Source organism: Microtus oregoni, unplaced genomic scaffold, assembly GCF_018167655.1.
Source record: "Microtus oregoni isolate MIOR12 unplaced genomic scaffold, Mior012 000048F_ref0000485, whole genome shotgun sequence".
NCBI lineage: Eukaryota > Metazoa > Chordata > Mammalia > Rodentia > Cricetidae > Microtus > Microtus oregoni.
The window spans coordinates 4,967,196-4,981,494 of record NW_024543222.1 but is presented as its reverse complement, the minus strand read 5'-3'; the positions used below and the strand labels follow the sequence as shown (position 1 = coordinate 4,981,494).

Genomic DNA, 14,299 nt, shown 5'->3' with positions numbered 1-14,299 from the left:
AAGCTACTGGACATGAAGACATCTGCCAGACTCCTCTAGCACTGCACAAACAGTATATTAGCTAGCTCTTCATTATTGTGACCAAACTGCCTGAACAACTTAAGGGAAGAAGGGATTATTTGGCTAATGGCTTGGGAGAATTGAGGTCATGGCCACTTGGCCCCACGTTCTTGGGCAGAACCTCGAGGGATGGGAACGTGAAACAGAGGAACTCTGGTCACTACATGGCCACCCAGGAAGCAGAATCTGAGGAATACCAGAATCCACCTGGATTTCTCCAAGTTCCCTTCCATTCCATCTGGGTTCTAACCCAGGGGGTGTGCTGCCTACATTTGGAGGAGGTCTTCCAAGCTCAGTTAATCCTTTCTGGAAATTCCCTCACAGGCACAACCAGGCCTGCATGTCCTTTAGGAGTGCCGGGTGCTTCAGTTCAGTCAAGTTGACAATAAGGATTAAACCTCGTTCAGGAGTTTGTTCTAAGAAATTGGCTTACATGATTTTAGAGTATGGTTAGTTCAAAGTCCAAAATGGTGGAAGCCTTCAAAGCCTGGACATTCTCGGGTGAGAGCTGAGGCTGCAGGTGTCTGTGTGTTTGTTTGTTTGACAGGGTCACATTGCAGCACTACTTGGACTCTGATTCGCTGTATGGCTCCAGTCTGGCCTCTGACTTGCAATCCTCCTGTGCCAGTCTTTCAGGGCTCGCATTAGAGGGATGCACCATCCCACCTAGTCCAATAGGCTACAGCCTCAACGTAAAACTTCCTTTTCCCCAAGGAAACCAGCTTTGCTTTTATAGTCTTCTAATTACGCAGCTGAAGACCACCCGAAGTATCAGACTTCAAGTCAGCCGCATCTAAGTGTGAGTCACGTAAGATTCCTCTCCGTGACAAAGAAAAGGGAAAGGCAAGCACTCTGCCACTGAGCCACAGCCCCAACCCCAGACAAAGTGATCTTGTTGGCACCTGAACTTCTTGTCTGCTTAAGGAACTCGTTTAAAGACACTTCAGGAGCAAAGAGGGCTGGCCACCCATCACCCAGTTTCTCAATATTCCCGCTGAGTGGTTTACACAAAGCAGAGCAACACTCAGTGGTGGTCCAGGACTCGGGCAGGCCTCCGCAGCACTGGAGTTTACTGTGGGGTTCCAGCCTCAGCAAAAAAGCTTCGCATCGCCCTCAAAAAAAAAGGTGCTGCTCATTTTGTCACTGATGACTCTTAGTGTCACACGTCTGGAGAGAACGGTCATCGGTCAAGTAGGATTTGTCACACAAATGCCACAGAAACCCGCAGTTCCCCATTTTGTCTTGACAGTCAGGAAGGTAAAACTAAATGTAAGGCTTGAATGCACTGCTGGCTATCTGACCTGGGCTTGCCCCTCCCCGCTTCCTCTCTGTCCTGTGCCCTTTCTCAGACACGACCCTTTAAGCACCTTTGGCACGGGTGGGTCTGCTGTAAACTACCTCACAACGGTGGAGACACAAAGGTAGACATTAATAAAATGACTTAGAAAAGCAACCAAGCCAGGTGTGGCGATGCACACCTGCCACTCCAGAGCACAGAGGTGGAGACGGCAGGATCAGGAACCGTGAGCCACCTGAGATACAAGTGAAACTTTCTCAAGGCCGAAGAGAAGGAAGAAGAGGGGGAGGAAGTGCAGACAGTTGACACAGAGGTTTGGGTCCAACCAGGACTCATTAACTTGTTTTTATTACTTATTGGTAGTATGTGATTGTGAGCATGATGTGTGTGTGTGTGTATGTGTGTATGTGTGTGAGCATGATGTGTGTGTACATGTGTGTGTGCGTGTGTATGTGTGTGCGCATGATATGTGTGTGTGTTGAGGCACACATGTGGCTACCAGAGCACAGAGTCAGCTCTCTTTCCACCTGTTCATGACTTCCAAGGATCATCTTGGTTTCTCAGAGTTGCAAGCACTTTACCCCCTGAGCCATCTTGCTGGTCCAACTTCAGCCACTAAAGAAAATTTAAAAATTAATTTTTCTAGAAGAAAGAAATCATGCTAAGAATTTTGGACAATAAGGGCCAGAGAGATGACTCAGCTGACAAAGGTGTCTACCACCAAGCCTGACACCCTGAGTTCAACCCCAGGGAACAGCATGGTGGAAGGAGAGAAGGAATTCACTTGGAGGAAGAAGGGAAGCGATACCTGTCAATTATTCTGTGCCCTCCACACATACATGCCATAGCGTGTGCAGGCATGTGCGCACACACATACACACACACACACAAATAAATAAATAATAAAGTGTAATAACCTTACACAGGTCTAAGGAGGTTGTGGCTTTAAGGGAAAGTAGTCAATGAGGCTTGTCATGAACCACTCAGAGGACTCTATGATTGCCCAGATTTAAAAAAAAAAATCTTGACAACCAAAAGGACCAGCACATGTCTGTCACTCCAGCACTCAGGATGTGAATCCAAGAGAACTCCTAAAAGCCCAAGGCTAGCCTGGTCTATATAATGAGTTCTAGGACACAGCTATATAAGGAGACACTTAAACACAAACACACACACACACACACACACACACAAAATCTCCCAGCACAACTGTAAATATATTCTTTCTAGAGGGTTTATTTCTTTTAGTCTGTGTGTATGAGTATTCTGTCTGCAGGTTTATATGTGCAGCACATGCATGGCTGGTGCCCATGGAGATCAGGTCCTCTGGAACTAGAGTTATGGGTGGTTATGCACTGCCACAAGGGCTCTGGGAACCCGAACTGGATCCTCTGCAAGAGTAGCAAGTGCTCTTAATAACTGAGCCACGTCTTCAGCCCCATCAGTAGGTTCTTTTTTTTTTTAAATATTTATTTATTTATTATGTATACAATATTATATCTGTATGCCTGAAGGCCAGAAGAGGGCACCAGACCTCTTTACAGATGGTTGTGAGCCACCATGTGGTTGCTGGGAATTGAACTCAGGACCTTTGAAAGAGCAGGCAATGCTCTTAACCACTGAGCCATCTCTCCAGCCCCCCATCAGTAGGTTCTTGATGGTAAAAAAAGACCAACTGAGAGCAGGCCCTGTCCTAAGCCTGAGTTCCGCTGGGTCTGAAGAGCAGAACTCACAGTCCACAAGGGTCAAAGTATCACAGTGAAAGAAACAAGACCCACAGGCTTCCTCACACTGTAAAGGAAAAGGGGGCCCGAGATGAAAGGATTGTGTCTGCTGTGTCCTCTAGGAAGTGAACCAGGGCAAGCAGGCTCCTCTAGACGATTCTCTCTAGGAAGTACATCGTGGAGCCTGGGGAAGTTCAATGCGAGATGCAAATTAACTAAGCCACTGTTCACAAGCAATTAAACGGTGTTCTTCAGTCCAGGAGGAAACGAAAGCCCAGCTGAGTTTCATTTGGGAGGTAGAGGAAGAAAGGTCCAAAGTCAACATCACACAGGCAATGCCATGTTCAACCCCCTCTGAGACTGATTCCATCCCATGCCAGTCAGAGCCCCTAAGTGACTGGGGTGCACGAACCTGAGGCGCGGACAGCATCTCTGTCTTTATGAATGCAGATGAAGGTTGCCTCTCTTAAGACCTCCAGCGACTGTCTTCAGAAAGTGGCTATTGTCGACCTGGAAACCAAGGCCTTTGTCTTCTCATCCCTGCCTTTGAGTTGGGTGGGCACAGTCTCGTACCTCCTGGGTACTTCTCTCATGTGCTTCATGGTCCCCTTTGAAACATTTCCTCCAAGTTCCCAGGCTTGGTTCTCACTCCGCTTCCCCTCAGACTGACCTCCCAGGGGAGAGTGACCTTTGTCCTGTTTCCTCTCACTAGGGCACAGTCCTCTCCAAGGATTTGCTTCAGGGCATGCTGTGGACTATTCCCAAGGCTCCCCCTAAGTATCCTGATCTTGCTTTCCACAACTGGGGCTTTGTGGACTAGCACACGTGGGAGATCCATCATGTTGTCTGTCCGAGGAACAGACACCAAAATGAAATGTGGAAGAATGTTATTGAGGGAAACACCTATATGGCCCATGAGGTAGGAGCCAGGGAAGCCAGAGAAATGTTAGGCTCTGACAAAGGTCAGAATTCCAGGGGCAGAGGTCCTCAAGCTAAAGTCCCTGTTAGCAGAGTCTGGTGTCCCCCAGGAACAAGTCAGACACAGTGTCCCTGCCATAGTCTGCCTTTGCTTTGTAACTGTCCGTGGGCCATGTGACCCCGGTGCAAACACAGCAATGATGGCTCTCAAAGCAGAACAGCAGGCTCACCATGTCAGAGAAGCCTGGGGATGGGAGGGAACCCATATGGTATGTTCTCATGGCTGTCTCGGGCGTTCATGGACCTGGTTTGGCATAGTTTTCCTCTATACCCTGTGCCGTTTGTTTGTTTGTTTGTTTGTTTCGAGACAAGGTTTCTCTGTGTAGCCCTGGCTGTCCCAGAACTCGCTCTGTAGACCAGGCTGGCCTTGAACTCACAGAGATCCACAGCCTCCTGAGTGCTGGGATTAAAGGTGTGCATCACTACCACCCGGCCACACTGAGCCTTTTTCAGTGATTTCAATAAAAAAAAATCAAGAAGTGTGCATGGGGTGTATACCTCTAGTTCTAAGAGCCTCTGTCTGTACAGTGGTATGTGTGTGTAAATGCGGGTGGGTAACATGCCACAGTGTGTGTGTAGAGGTCAAAGGGCATCTTGCTAGAGTTTTTCTCTCCTTCTATTAGGCAGGTATCAGGGATTGAACTCAGGTTGCTATCAGGCTTGATGACAGTCATCTCTGCCTGCTGAGCCATCTCATCAGCCCTGTCTGTGTGATTTTATATTTGTGTTTGTGTATTATATATGTCTGTCTGTCTGTCTATCTCTGTGTACTGGTTAGATGTATGTGTCTGTATTTTTATATGTGTGTGTGCTGTTCATGTTTGTGTACTACACATGTGTGGGTGTTCAGAAAGAATCCCCTCCTGGAGTCACAACTAAGCCACCTGGAGCCCTCACCCCATCTCCGTTGCTGCTTTTCAGACCATCCTGGTTGGTGACAGTGGCGTTGGGAAGACATCTCTACTGGTTCAGTTCGACCAGGGAAAGTTCATCCCTGGGTCCTTCTCAGCCACCGTGGGCATCGGGTTCACAGTAAGTACTCACCAGCTCTGCCAGCTCCGGAGCCCCTGTATGTGTGTCAGGGTGCCAGCCAGAAAGAGGTGGGTGATTATATGAGACCGTGAGAAGAATTCCACTAAACAGACTATTTCCAGAGATACAAACAAGTTGATGTGGACTGGTTAGGGTTGGGCTTTGGCCCTGGGTGGTGTGGAGGCTCTGTTTTACTCTGAGCCTACTGACCAGCAAAACAGGGTATCTGGGTATATGTGCTCAGGTCCACCCAGCGGCTGCAAAGGTTCTAGAAGGGCAGGAAATGACAAATGACAGTATTGAATGTGTGAACCTGCTTGGCCACATGGGTTGGGAGTCAACAGGCAAGGGCTGAGTCTGGTTTTTAGCTCTTGGTCTTTCTGGGGACACAGCAATGGGGTGTGGGTGATTGGGTGAGTACCTAATTAGAAACTGGGGTCCAGCTCCTTCGCCCACAGTTCTCCACAGTCTAGCAGCTCTGCTCTGCCACACACCTTCACCTCCCTTACCTGACTAAGCCTGAAGGTACTCTCTGATCCCCTTGGATTCTTGGAAAGGCCTTCCAGAAGGCTTTGCCCCTTTCTCATTCTGCTGAGTCTCCAAAACCCTAGTATCTGAGACAGGGAGATAAGGTGTCATGTCTTGGGCACTGTGGGGGTTTGAAAACCTCTAGACAGGACTAAAGAGATGGTTCAGCTGTTAAGAGCGCTGACTGCTCTATCAGAGGTCCTGAGTTCAATTCCCAGCAACCACATGGTGGCTCACAACCATCTGTAACGAGATCTGGTGCCCTCTTCTGGCGAGTAGGCATACATGCAGACAGAACACAATATATAATAAATAAATAAAAGTATTTTAAAAGGAAAAAGAAAACCTCTAGACAAACCAAAGCAGGGGGACTGTGAGGTCACATTTGGGACTAGGACATACCATGCTACACTGGTGAAAAGAGAGGGAAGGAGACCTCAAAACGGGCTTCCCCAAAAGGTCAGAGGGAGGAAGGCAAGAGTTCAAACTGGACACAGCTGCAGGTGGCTGCCCAGGTGGTGAGCGGGAATGGAGAGCGGCCCAGCCTGTGACTGTCGGAGCTGAAAACACCTCCACCCAAGCACTCTCAAGGGGAAGGCAGAACAAAGTAGGGGTGCAACCCCTAAGGCCAAGGCTATTTAGACAACCCCCCTGTCTGGAAGGAAGGCGGATGTCTCCGTACCGGGGACGTCAGACTTCCCTCACGGTCACACCCACATCTTTTCACCTCTCCTTGACCTGACTTGGAGAGCAGAGAGAGTAGGTAATCCCAGGTCTGAAAATTCTGATATGCATCCAAACAAGTCACAGAGGTATCATCTCTGAACGTGGCTACCAGTTTGGAAAGAAAACTAAGGCAAATCTATGAATAAGAAGAAAGAATTTAGTCAGACAGAGAAATCCAAGCAGCAGAGCCAGGGTGGGAGACAGCTCCTGCTGACCTTGGGGTAGTTTTTACATCCTCTGCAGAGGCCAGCACTGGCAGCTTGAGCGAAGCCTGAGTTTGGAGACACTTGGGTCAATGGCAGGACCTTGAACCACAAACAAGCACAACTGTGTTCCACAGCTGAGACCCAAATCCAGAGAAAGTCCCTCTGGTGACAGTGGGCAGGATAACCACATGTGACATGAACCGACATGAACCCCATGTGACAGAAACCACACAGAGGAAGTGTGATGGAGTCCGGCCACAGCTCGATTGTGACAATACCTATTCCCCTTACTAATAATGTTCTGTTTAGTGCCAGGAACCATCCACCCCCTCCTGGTCCAGCCCTCTGCCCAAAATAGCAGAATCTTCACACAGCAGCTACTCTTCCACATCCTGCTAGGCAAGGACGCTGAAGGACATTGGGTGTCCTTCAAATACTGGTCCCTAGAGACACTGGTTATAAAATCCTTGCTTACTGACCTACCACTCAGTGAGATGTTTTTAATTATTATTATTATTTTATGTGCATGGCTGTTTTATGCCTGGTGCCCATGAGACCAGAAGAAGGATCCCCTGGACAGCTGTGGGCTGCCAAGTGGGTTCTGTGAATCAAACCCAGGTCTTCTGAAAGAGCTGACAGAGCTTTTAACCACTGAGCCATCTCAAGTTACAACTGAGAGGTTTTTTAAGCATATAGAATAATTTGCAAATGCCTTGGGCCTGGGCTTGGATTCCAGGGTAATGATAACTGAAGCAGAAGAGGCCACCAAGCTCTTGCTGGCCCTGCTCAGAAGGCTGGATGCAGGGTGGTTATAAGGGAGGGAAGGGCACACAGAACGGGATTACCTTCACTGAGAAAATTCCAGTTCTATGACCTTTCAGGGATAGAGCTGACACCTCTCAAATCCTGGTATCCCCCAAATTCTCTATCACAAGCCCTCTTGGGCTGGCTGCAGAGTCCTGCTGCTGGTTTTACTGCAGTGCTGACATCAACAGGATCCACGGTGGCGTTAGTCAGATACTCCGTCTTTTCTAGTGTTCTGATATAAAACTCTAGACTTCTTTTAAATGGTACCAGTCTCTTTGGGAGCCCTGCCTTTGCTAGCCCCTGTTTTGCACAGGCTTTTATAACCAAACTGCAGGATTTTTAAGACTTTCTCTTCAGCTTTTTGCTCTTGAGCCTCACTATAAACCTGGCTACAGGCAGCCGGTGATTGCTATGCCACAGCCTGAATGCTAAAGGGCCTTAAGACTTCCATCACTGGGTTAATTCGCCTCCTACTTTTTTTTTTCTTGTTTTTTTTTTTTTTTCGAGACAGGGTTTCTCTGTGGTTTTGGAGCCTGTCCTGGAACTAGCTCTTGTAGACCAGGCTGGTCTCGAACTCACAGAGATCCGCCTGCCTCTGCCTCCCGAGTGCTGGGATTAAAGGCGTGCGCCACCACCGCCCGGCTCGCCTCCTACTTTTAAACTCAGCCCTCTACTAAGTCTGAGGACCCAGGTAAAATGTTAAAAAGTTCTTAGCATTATTGTAACATGAATGGCTCATAGTCCAACCCACTCTCCCCCCAAAAAAATCCTCATTCCCATCTGAAACCTGTTGAACACTATTGTTCACATTTTTATAATAATCATTTTGGCCTTTAAAGTACCCATCACAATCACCTGTTGAGGTCAGTTTATAGCACTCTGGGGCCTTTTCTATCCCACATGTCCAAACTCTTCCAAAGTCCCCCTGCAGACCAGTTCCAAAGGCAAAGACCCCCACTCCTGGTACTAATCTAATGCATTAGACCTTTTTTTTATCACTTTAGTTGTAAAAGGCTGCCACAAACAACTCCAGGAAAGGTCTGTTTGAGCTCACAATACCATAGCTTCTTTTCGTGGTCCTTGGCTCTATTGATTCTGAGCTCACAATGAGACAGAACATCAGAGCTACTCATCTGAGAGAGATCAAGTATAACTTTAAAGTATAAACCTGGGACCTACTTTCTCCAGCTAGGACTCAACTCTTAAAAACTCTACCATCTCCCAAAATAACGCCACTGGCTGGGGACCAGGCATTCTCTAAAAAGAAACTTATACAAGGATATTTCATATTCAAACCGTAAAACATTAACCTTTCCAATCAACCCTTGCCCCCCTGCAGGTCAGATCTTCCTTATGACATCTTGTCTTTATTCTCCCCAGTTTCACCTAAACAACATTGTGAATTTTATCTCCACAACCTTCCTCTGTCTCTCTCCCATCATCTCACTATGGCCTGTTAAATCACCTTCGTCGTCTGGTCAAAGTAGCACACCACTGAGGTTGATAGTTCTCAACACTCATGTGGTGTGTGTAAAAACCTGCAGAGGCTGTTTGGGTAGGATCAGGATAGGGAAACAGAGTCTGCAATTTGACACCACCTGGGAGCTGTGTTGAGGGTGATCTATGCGCCATGGTTTGCAAAACCCAAATACCAACCTTGTTACCCCAGCCTCTACCCTAGTCTCCCCTCACATCTGGACCCTACAGTCACTGTGTTATGTGGTCAACAGCCCTGGGGTTCTCTACGGTCCACAGGCATGTCTGGGAGGAACCCTACTGTTCCTCTAAACAGAGGAAGGTGGCTGTGTCATTGGCCCAGCCTCTGGCAGGAAGGCTGCGTGAGTGTGTGAGCTGTGACCTGTAACACAATAGGGCTTCTGATTGGAGGGTAATACAGTGTGTCCGTGCGTTTCACAGCTGGGGTGCTTGAGGGTGATGTGGGCATCTGGTAAGGATGTGAGGTATCTTAGGGTATCTATTGCTGTGAAGAGACACCATGACCACAGCAACTCTTATAAAAGAAAACATTTCATTGAAGAAGCAGTTTACAGCTTCAGAGGTTCAGTCCATTATCATCATTGCATGGATCATGGCATCACGCATGTAGACATGGAGAAATCTACACCTTGATCCAAAAGCAGCTGGAAGCGAACTGTCTCACTGAGTGTGGCTCAAAACCCACCTCCACAATGACACACTTCCTCCAACAAGGCCACACCTCCGAATACTGACCCCACAACTCCCTTTGGGGACCATTTTCTTTCAAGCCAACACCACACAACAAGAGGGGTGTGGTCAGTTTGAGGACACGTGAGCGTTGATGTGTCCTATGTGTTCTTCGTGTAAAGCCAGGTATAACTGCGGTGACAGGGCACACAACTGCCTAGGGTGAGGTGAGGTGTGTCTGCGCGCCGAGCAGGACGTTGTACGCTTGTGCTATGATGTCACATGGTCTGTGACATGCAGTGTGTGTTTGTGATAGGAAGGTTGTATGTTAAGGGATGATGTGAGTTGTGCATTTGAGGGATGTCAGGGTAACAGAGAGAGTGGCCTTGGTGTGACGTGAGGTGTGAGCCGCTATGGGAGAGACCCAGGCTGCCAGGGCATGTACACAGTACCAGAGCAGGGGCTGGAAAGCCTGAGTGTTGTGTTCTAGATCATTCCCTCTCCTGAAGGCCACGTCTAATGAGCCACTGCCTTTTAGTGAGCCCTTTTTCTACACAGCCCTTCCTGCTTCTGACTTCCTTAGGACTGCCCTTGAACACATATCCCGGGGACAATGCATGACTTATGCATACTTCACTACCTGTGTGCTGCAGCCCAGGGACCATAACCCAGAGGTCCCAACAAGCATTGCCTAGAAAAAGAACTGCACTCTCCCCAGTTCTCCGTACAAATGCTTTTATCTCTGCCATCTTTTGAGATACCCGGTGTGCTCCGTGCCAAATCTACCCTGCTAAAAAGAGTGTAACCCATGACCTACTTCCTCCAGCTGAGCCCCAACTCCTGGAGCTTCTACCTCCTCCCAAAATAATACGGAGCCAATGACGCAAACCGAAGTCCCAAACCAAGGTGTCAGCAGGCTCATGTTAGAATTCTCCCTACTGCTTCCCAGCTTTTGTTAGCCCCGGGCACTCTTCGTGTTTCTGTCTTCACCACTGCCTTTTTCCCATCTGCTCTCAGTCTTTCTCATAACACGGGTCACACTGACTTAGGGGCTTGTCTCAGTGCCTAACCTGTCGCTGTGTTAAAATTCGCTAGAGTCATTTATTAAGAAAGGAAGCCTGAGGGTTGGAGAGATGGCTCAGCAGTTAAGAGCATTGGCAGCTCTTCCGGAGGTCCTGAGTTCAATTCCCTGCAACCACAGCGCAGCTCACAGCCATCTATAATAGGATCTGATGCCCTCTTCTGGCAGGCAGGTTTACATGCAGATACAGCACTCATACATAAAATAAATAAAATATATTTAAATATAAACAAACACACATATATGAAAGAAATATATAATGTACATTATATATTATATATAAATTTATATTTATAAATATATATAGAGAAGTCGGGTTATATTCCATCATGGAGGGGAAGCCCAGCAGGACTTGAGGAGGCAGCTGGTAACATTGCAGCCACAGACAAGCAGCAGAAAGCAGTGCGTGTTTGGACTCACCTGGCTTCCTCTCTTTTAGGCCACCCTCCTCTTGGCTGGGTCTTCCCATCCATTGATTAGTTGACCTAATCAAGATAAATCCTTCACAGGAATGCCCAAAGATCCATCTCCCAAGTGATTCTAGGGCCTGCCAAGTTGATGATGGATACTAACCAGCACAGGGCCCCTATTCCAGTATGACCCTCTAACGTCCTTGGCACATTCTGGGTAGCAGTACCTGAGCAAGAGCTTATCTCCTGGGGGACACAATGTCACCCGTAACATTAGTTTCCTGGGGAAGGTGAGCAAGGGGCAAGCCAGTTTCCCTCTCCAACTCTTACCTCGACAAGGTCACCTCCATCCACACTCCGGGCTCTTTTATCAGCTTCCATGAAATAGTTCCTGCTGATGTCCACAGCCAGTGCGCGGGTCTATAGTCACCCCCAAAAACAAGCCTTGACCTTGTCCCTCACTCTCCTCACCTGAAAAGTTTAGGGATCTACTCCCCTTCCTATACTCCTCACCCAGTCCCTCGTCCAGTTTTCTTGTATACAACATTGGGATGAGGATGATTGACCCACAGGCCCCTGAGCTCTGGTCTGGGCAATCCCAGATTCTCCATATCCTGTGTCATCTGGAGCTGCGGGGCTCCTGGACTGTGCTGGAAAGTGCACCAAACAACCCCCAAGTTCATGTGGCACCCACTTGATGGTCAGGGTTTGGTCTCACCTGAATAAGGCTGGCCCTACCTTGCCCCCTTGGAAAGGAGGGCTGCAAAAGTCCACCTTTGAGAGTGTTCCCACGGTGGGGCATTAGGGACTTGGGACTCATTTCTCCCAGCAAATCAGGGAGAAGTGAGAGAGGATACACCACAAAGGGCTCGAAGTGTTAGCACCACCCGGGAGTTCCCCGGATGATGATGGCACAGTGCCAATGCGCACCCAGAAGCTCCCCAGATGGCACAGTGCCAGTGTGCACCCAGGAGTTCCCCCAGATGACACAGCGCCAATGCGCTCCAAATTTGCGTGTCGATGAACAAAAGTAGACTCAGATGAGCTTGATCTGGTGTCCATCCGCAAAAACTGAACTGCTATTCCAGCACTTGGGAGGCAGAGGCAGGCGGATATCTGTGAGTTCAAGGCCAGCTTGGTCTACAGAGTGAGTTCCAGGACAGCCCGGGCTGTTACACAGAGAAACCCTGCCTCGAAAAACAAAACAAGACAAACAAGCAAAAAAAAAAAGGAACTTCTTAGATGCTAGCCTCAGCAGCTCGCTGTCAAACACTGCTCAAGAGCGGTCCCAGCCTCCTCGCAGGTGAGCGAGCTCGAGATCGGCAGCTGGCTGGAGCTCGGGCGCCCCCTGCTGGTCATGCTACACAGCCGCAGTAGGAAACCAGGCGCCACACCTTCCGCAGCTAGCTGGATCTCCCGGGTCAGCTGCCTCGATGGCAACCTAACCTCGCCGCTGTGACTTTAGGGACTTGTCCTGTACCTGGACTCTTTCGCTGCTGTAAGAGCACTAAACTAGGCTAATGTCTCTCAGGAGACCCACCAGTCCCTCGGGCACGCATTCTGCAAGTCCTGGACACCCTGGCGGGAGTCGTCGAGGGGTGGCGGGACGGAGGGAGGAGCCTATCAGGGTCCGAACCGGTTGGTGGAAGGGGAGGAAGGAGTGGGCGGAGCTTAGTGCCAGGGCGGTTCCGCGCTCTCCGTCGCTCGCCGCGAGCCCGGCTCACCTCTGACTGTCCGGGGACCATGACTGGCACGCCCGGAGCTGCTACCACCGGGGATGGAGAAGCCCCCGAGCGCTCCCCACCCTGCAGTCCGAACTACGATCTCACGGGCAAGGTGGGTGGGCGTTGCGCCCAGTGCTGGGGACCCCCAGGTCGGGCCTGAGGGATACCCCTTCTGGTGTCCTTTGCCATAGGACCCCGTCCTTCCCTGTCTACTCCCCTCTCCAGAAGTGTCTAGATTGAGCTCAGTCGTCCCGGGTCAGCTGGGTCTGGGTCTAGAGCATAACCCCTGAGCCCATCTCGGTCTCTGGAGATCTAGGCTGACCTCGGAGGGCGTGGGGCAAGACAGAGCAGAAAGACTTAGACTCCTCACCCTGTGGACAACCACCCAGTTCTTTTCTGTCACACTTTTGGAAGTGCTAGGAAATGGGGACTCCTTGAAAGACGCAGATGCCTGCGGAGGCATCTCAAGGTTAATGCCCTTTTTGAGCTAAGCCTCAAAGAGTGACACCTGTCACCCATTTTCTTTTTTTATTATTTTTTTTAATTTATTAAAGATTTCTGTCTCTTCCCCGCCCCACTCAGCAGCAAATGCCACCCTTTCCTTCCCCACTGCCTCCAGACCAGCCTCTTCCCAACAGTATGGTAGCATCTTCCCTACCCCCTACGCTGTGTGTAGCCAGCCCACACGACGTCCACTTGGCAATACTTAGAAGCTGAGAAAGGCACAACAGTTAGTGACAGTGGCCCACCCTCCCTCCTCTGATGGCTCTAAAGGCAGTTCTCTGGGGTGCACCTTCTGGGGGAATGCCGAATGCCCTGTACAAAAGCTGGTGGGAGAAGCATGAACACTAGCCTGCCCCACCTCGCTCGCTCCTCTGTGTCCTTGGAGTAAGCAAGTACAAGGAACCCTAAAAAGAGATGCTGAGCCAGCCCCGGCGGCAGCTTGCGCTCTTCCTCTGCAGTAGGTTAGAACTAAGTGAGAGTTGTGCTAAGTGGAGCTGCCGCCTGCTCTTGAAGGACACAAGCCTCTTTCAGCGTCTTGATGCCTCCCCATCCCCAGGTCTCACTCTCACTAGGAGCCTCAGGTCCCCACCCCCAGGGTTTCAGGGGAAGCCAGTCTGCCAGCCTACCCACCCAGAGCCGTTGAGATAGGCGTCCTGTGTGGGCTTGTGGCAGGAAATGGGGCCCTACGTCTTCAGGGGAGGGGGAGCTGCTGATGGCCAGCCCCCAGGCTGATGGGGGGGGGGATCTTCTGACCTCCTTGCCTGGCGGGCCTGCTGAGCTGTTTACCTAAGAGGTGGCAAGGCTGAGCAGCTGTTTGTGTTTGGTGGATTTGACTGGCTGGGTGGACTGGCTGCATGGTTTGCTCAAGGCAGCTGTGATCTGTAAAGTAAACAGGTACCAGTGTTCGCACCCTCTCCTCTCTGGGGTTGGGGCCCCCGGAGCCATCGGAGTGCCTGGCCAGCAAAGTAGCTAACCCCCACCCTGCCAAGGCTTGACCTAGTCCTGAATCTGAAGTTGTGTGAAAGGTCCTTGGAAGACCTTAGGAGTTCTTGGGTC

The 14,299-nt window shown here is 49.8% G+C and overlaps 1 protein-coding gene across 2 annotated transcripts in view; it reads left to right on the top strand.

Annotated features, from left to right (window-relative positions):
- Window positions 1-14,299, top strand: part of Rab37 (RAB37, member RAS oncogene family) — a 68,914-nt gene that overhangs the window by 47,996 nt on the left and 6,619 nt on the right. Inside the window, exon 2 of one of the 2 annotated variants that reach the window (XM_041636085.1) lies at window positions 4,981-5,091. In XM_041636085.1, coding sequence (XP_041492019.1) covers window positions 4,981-5,091 — 111 coding nt within the window. Of the gene's footprint in view, window positions 1-4,980; window positions 5,092-12,740; window positions 12,852-14,299 lie in introns of those variants that run through there. The other variant, XM_041636083.1, reaches the window with a different exon arrangement.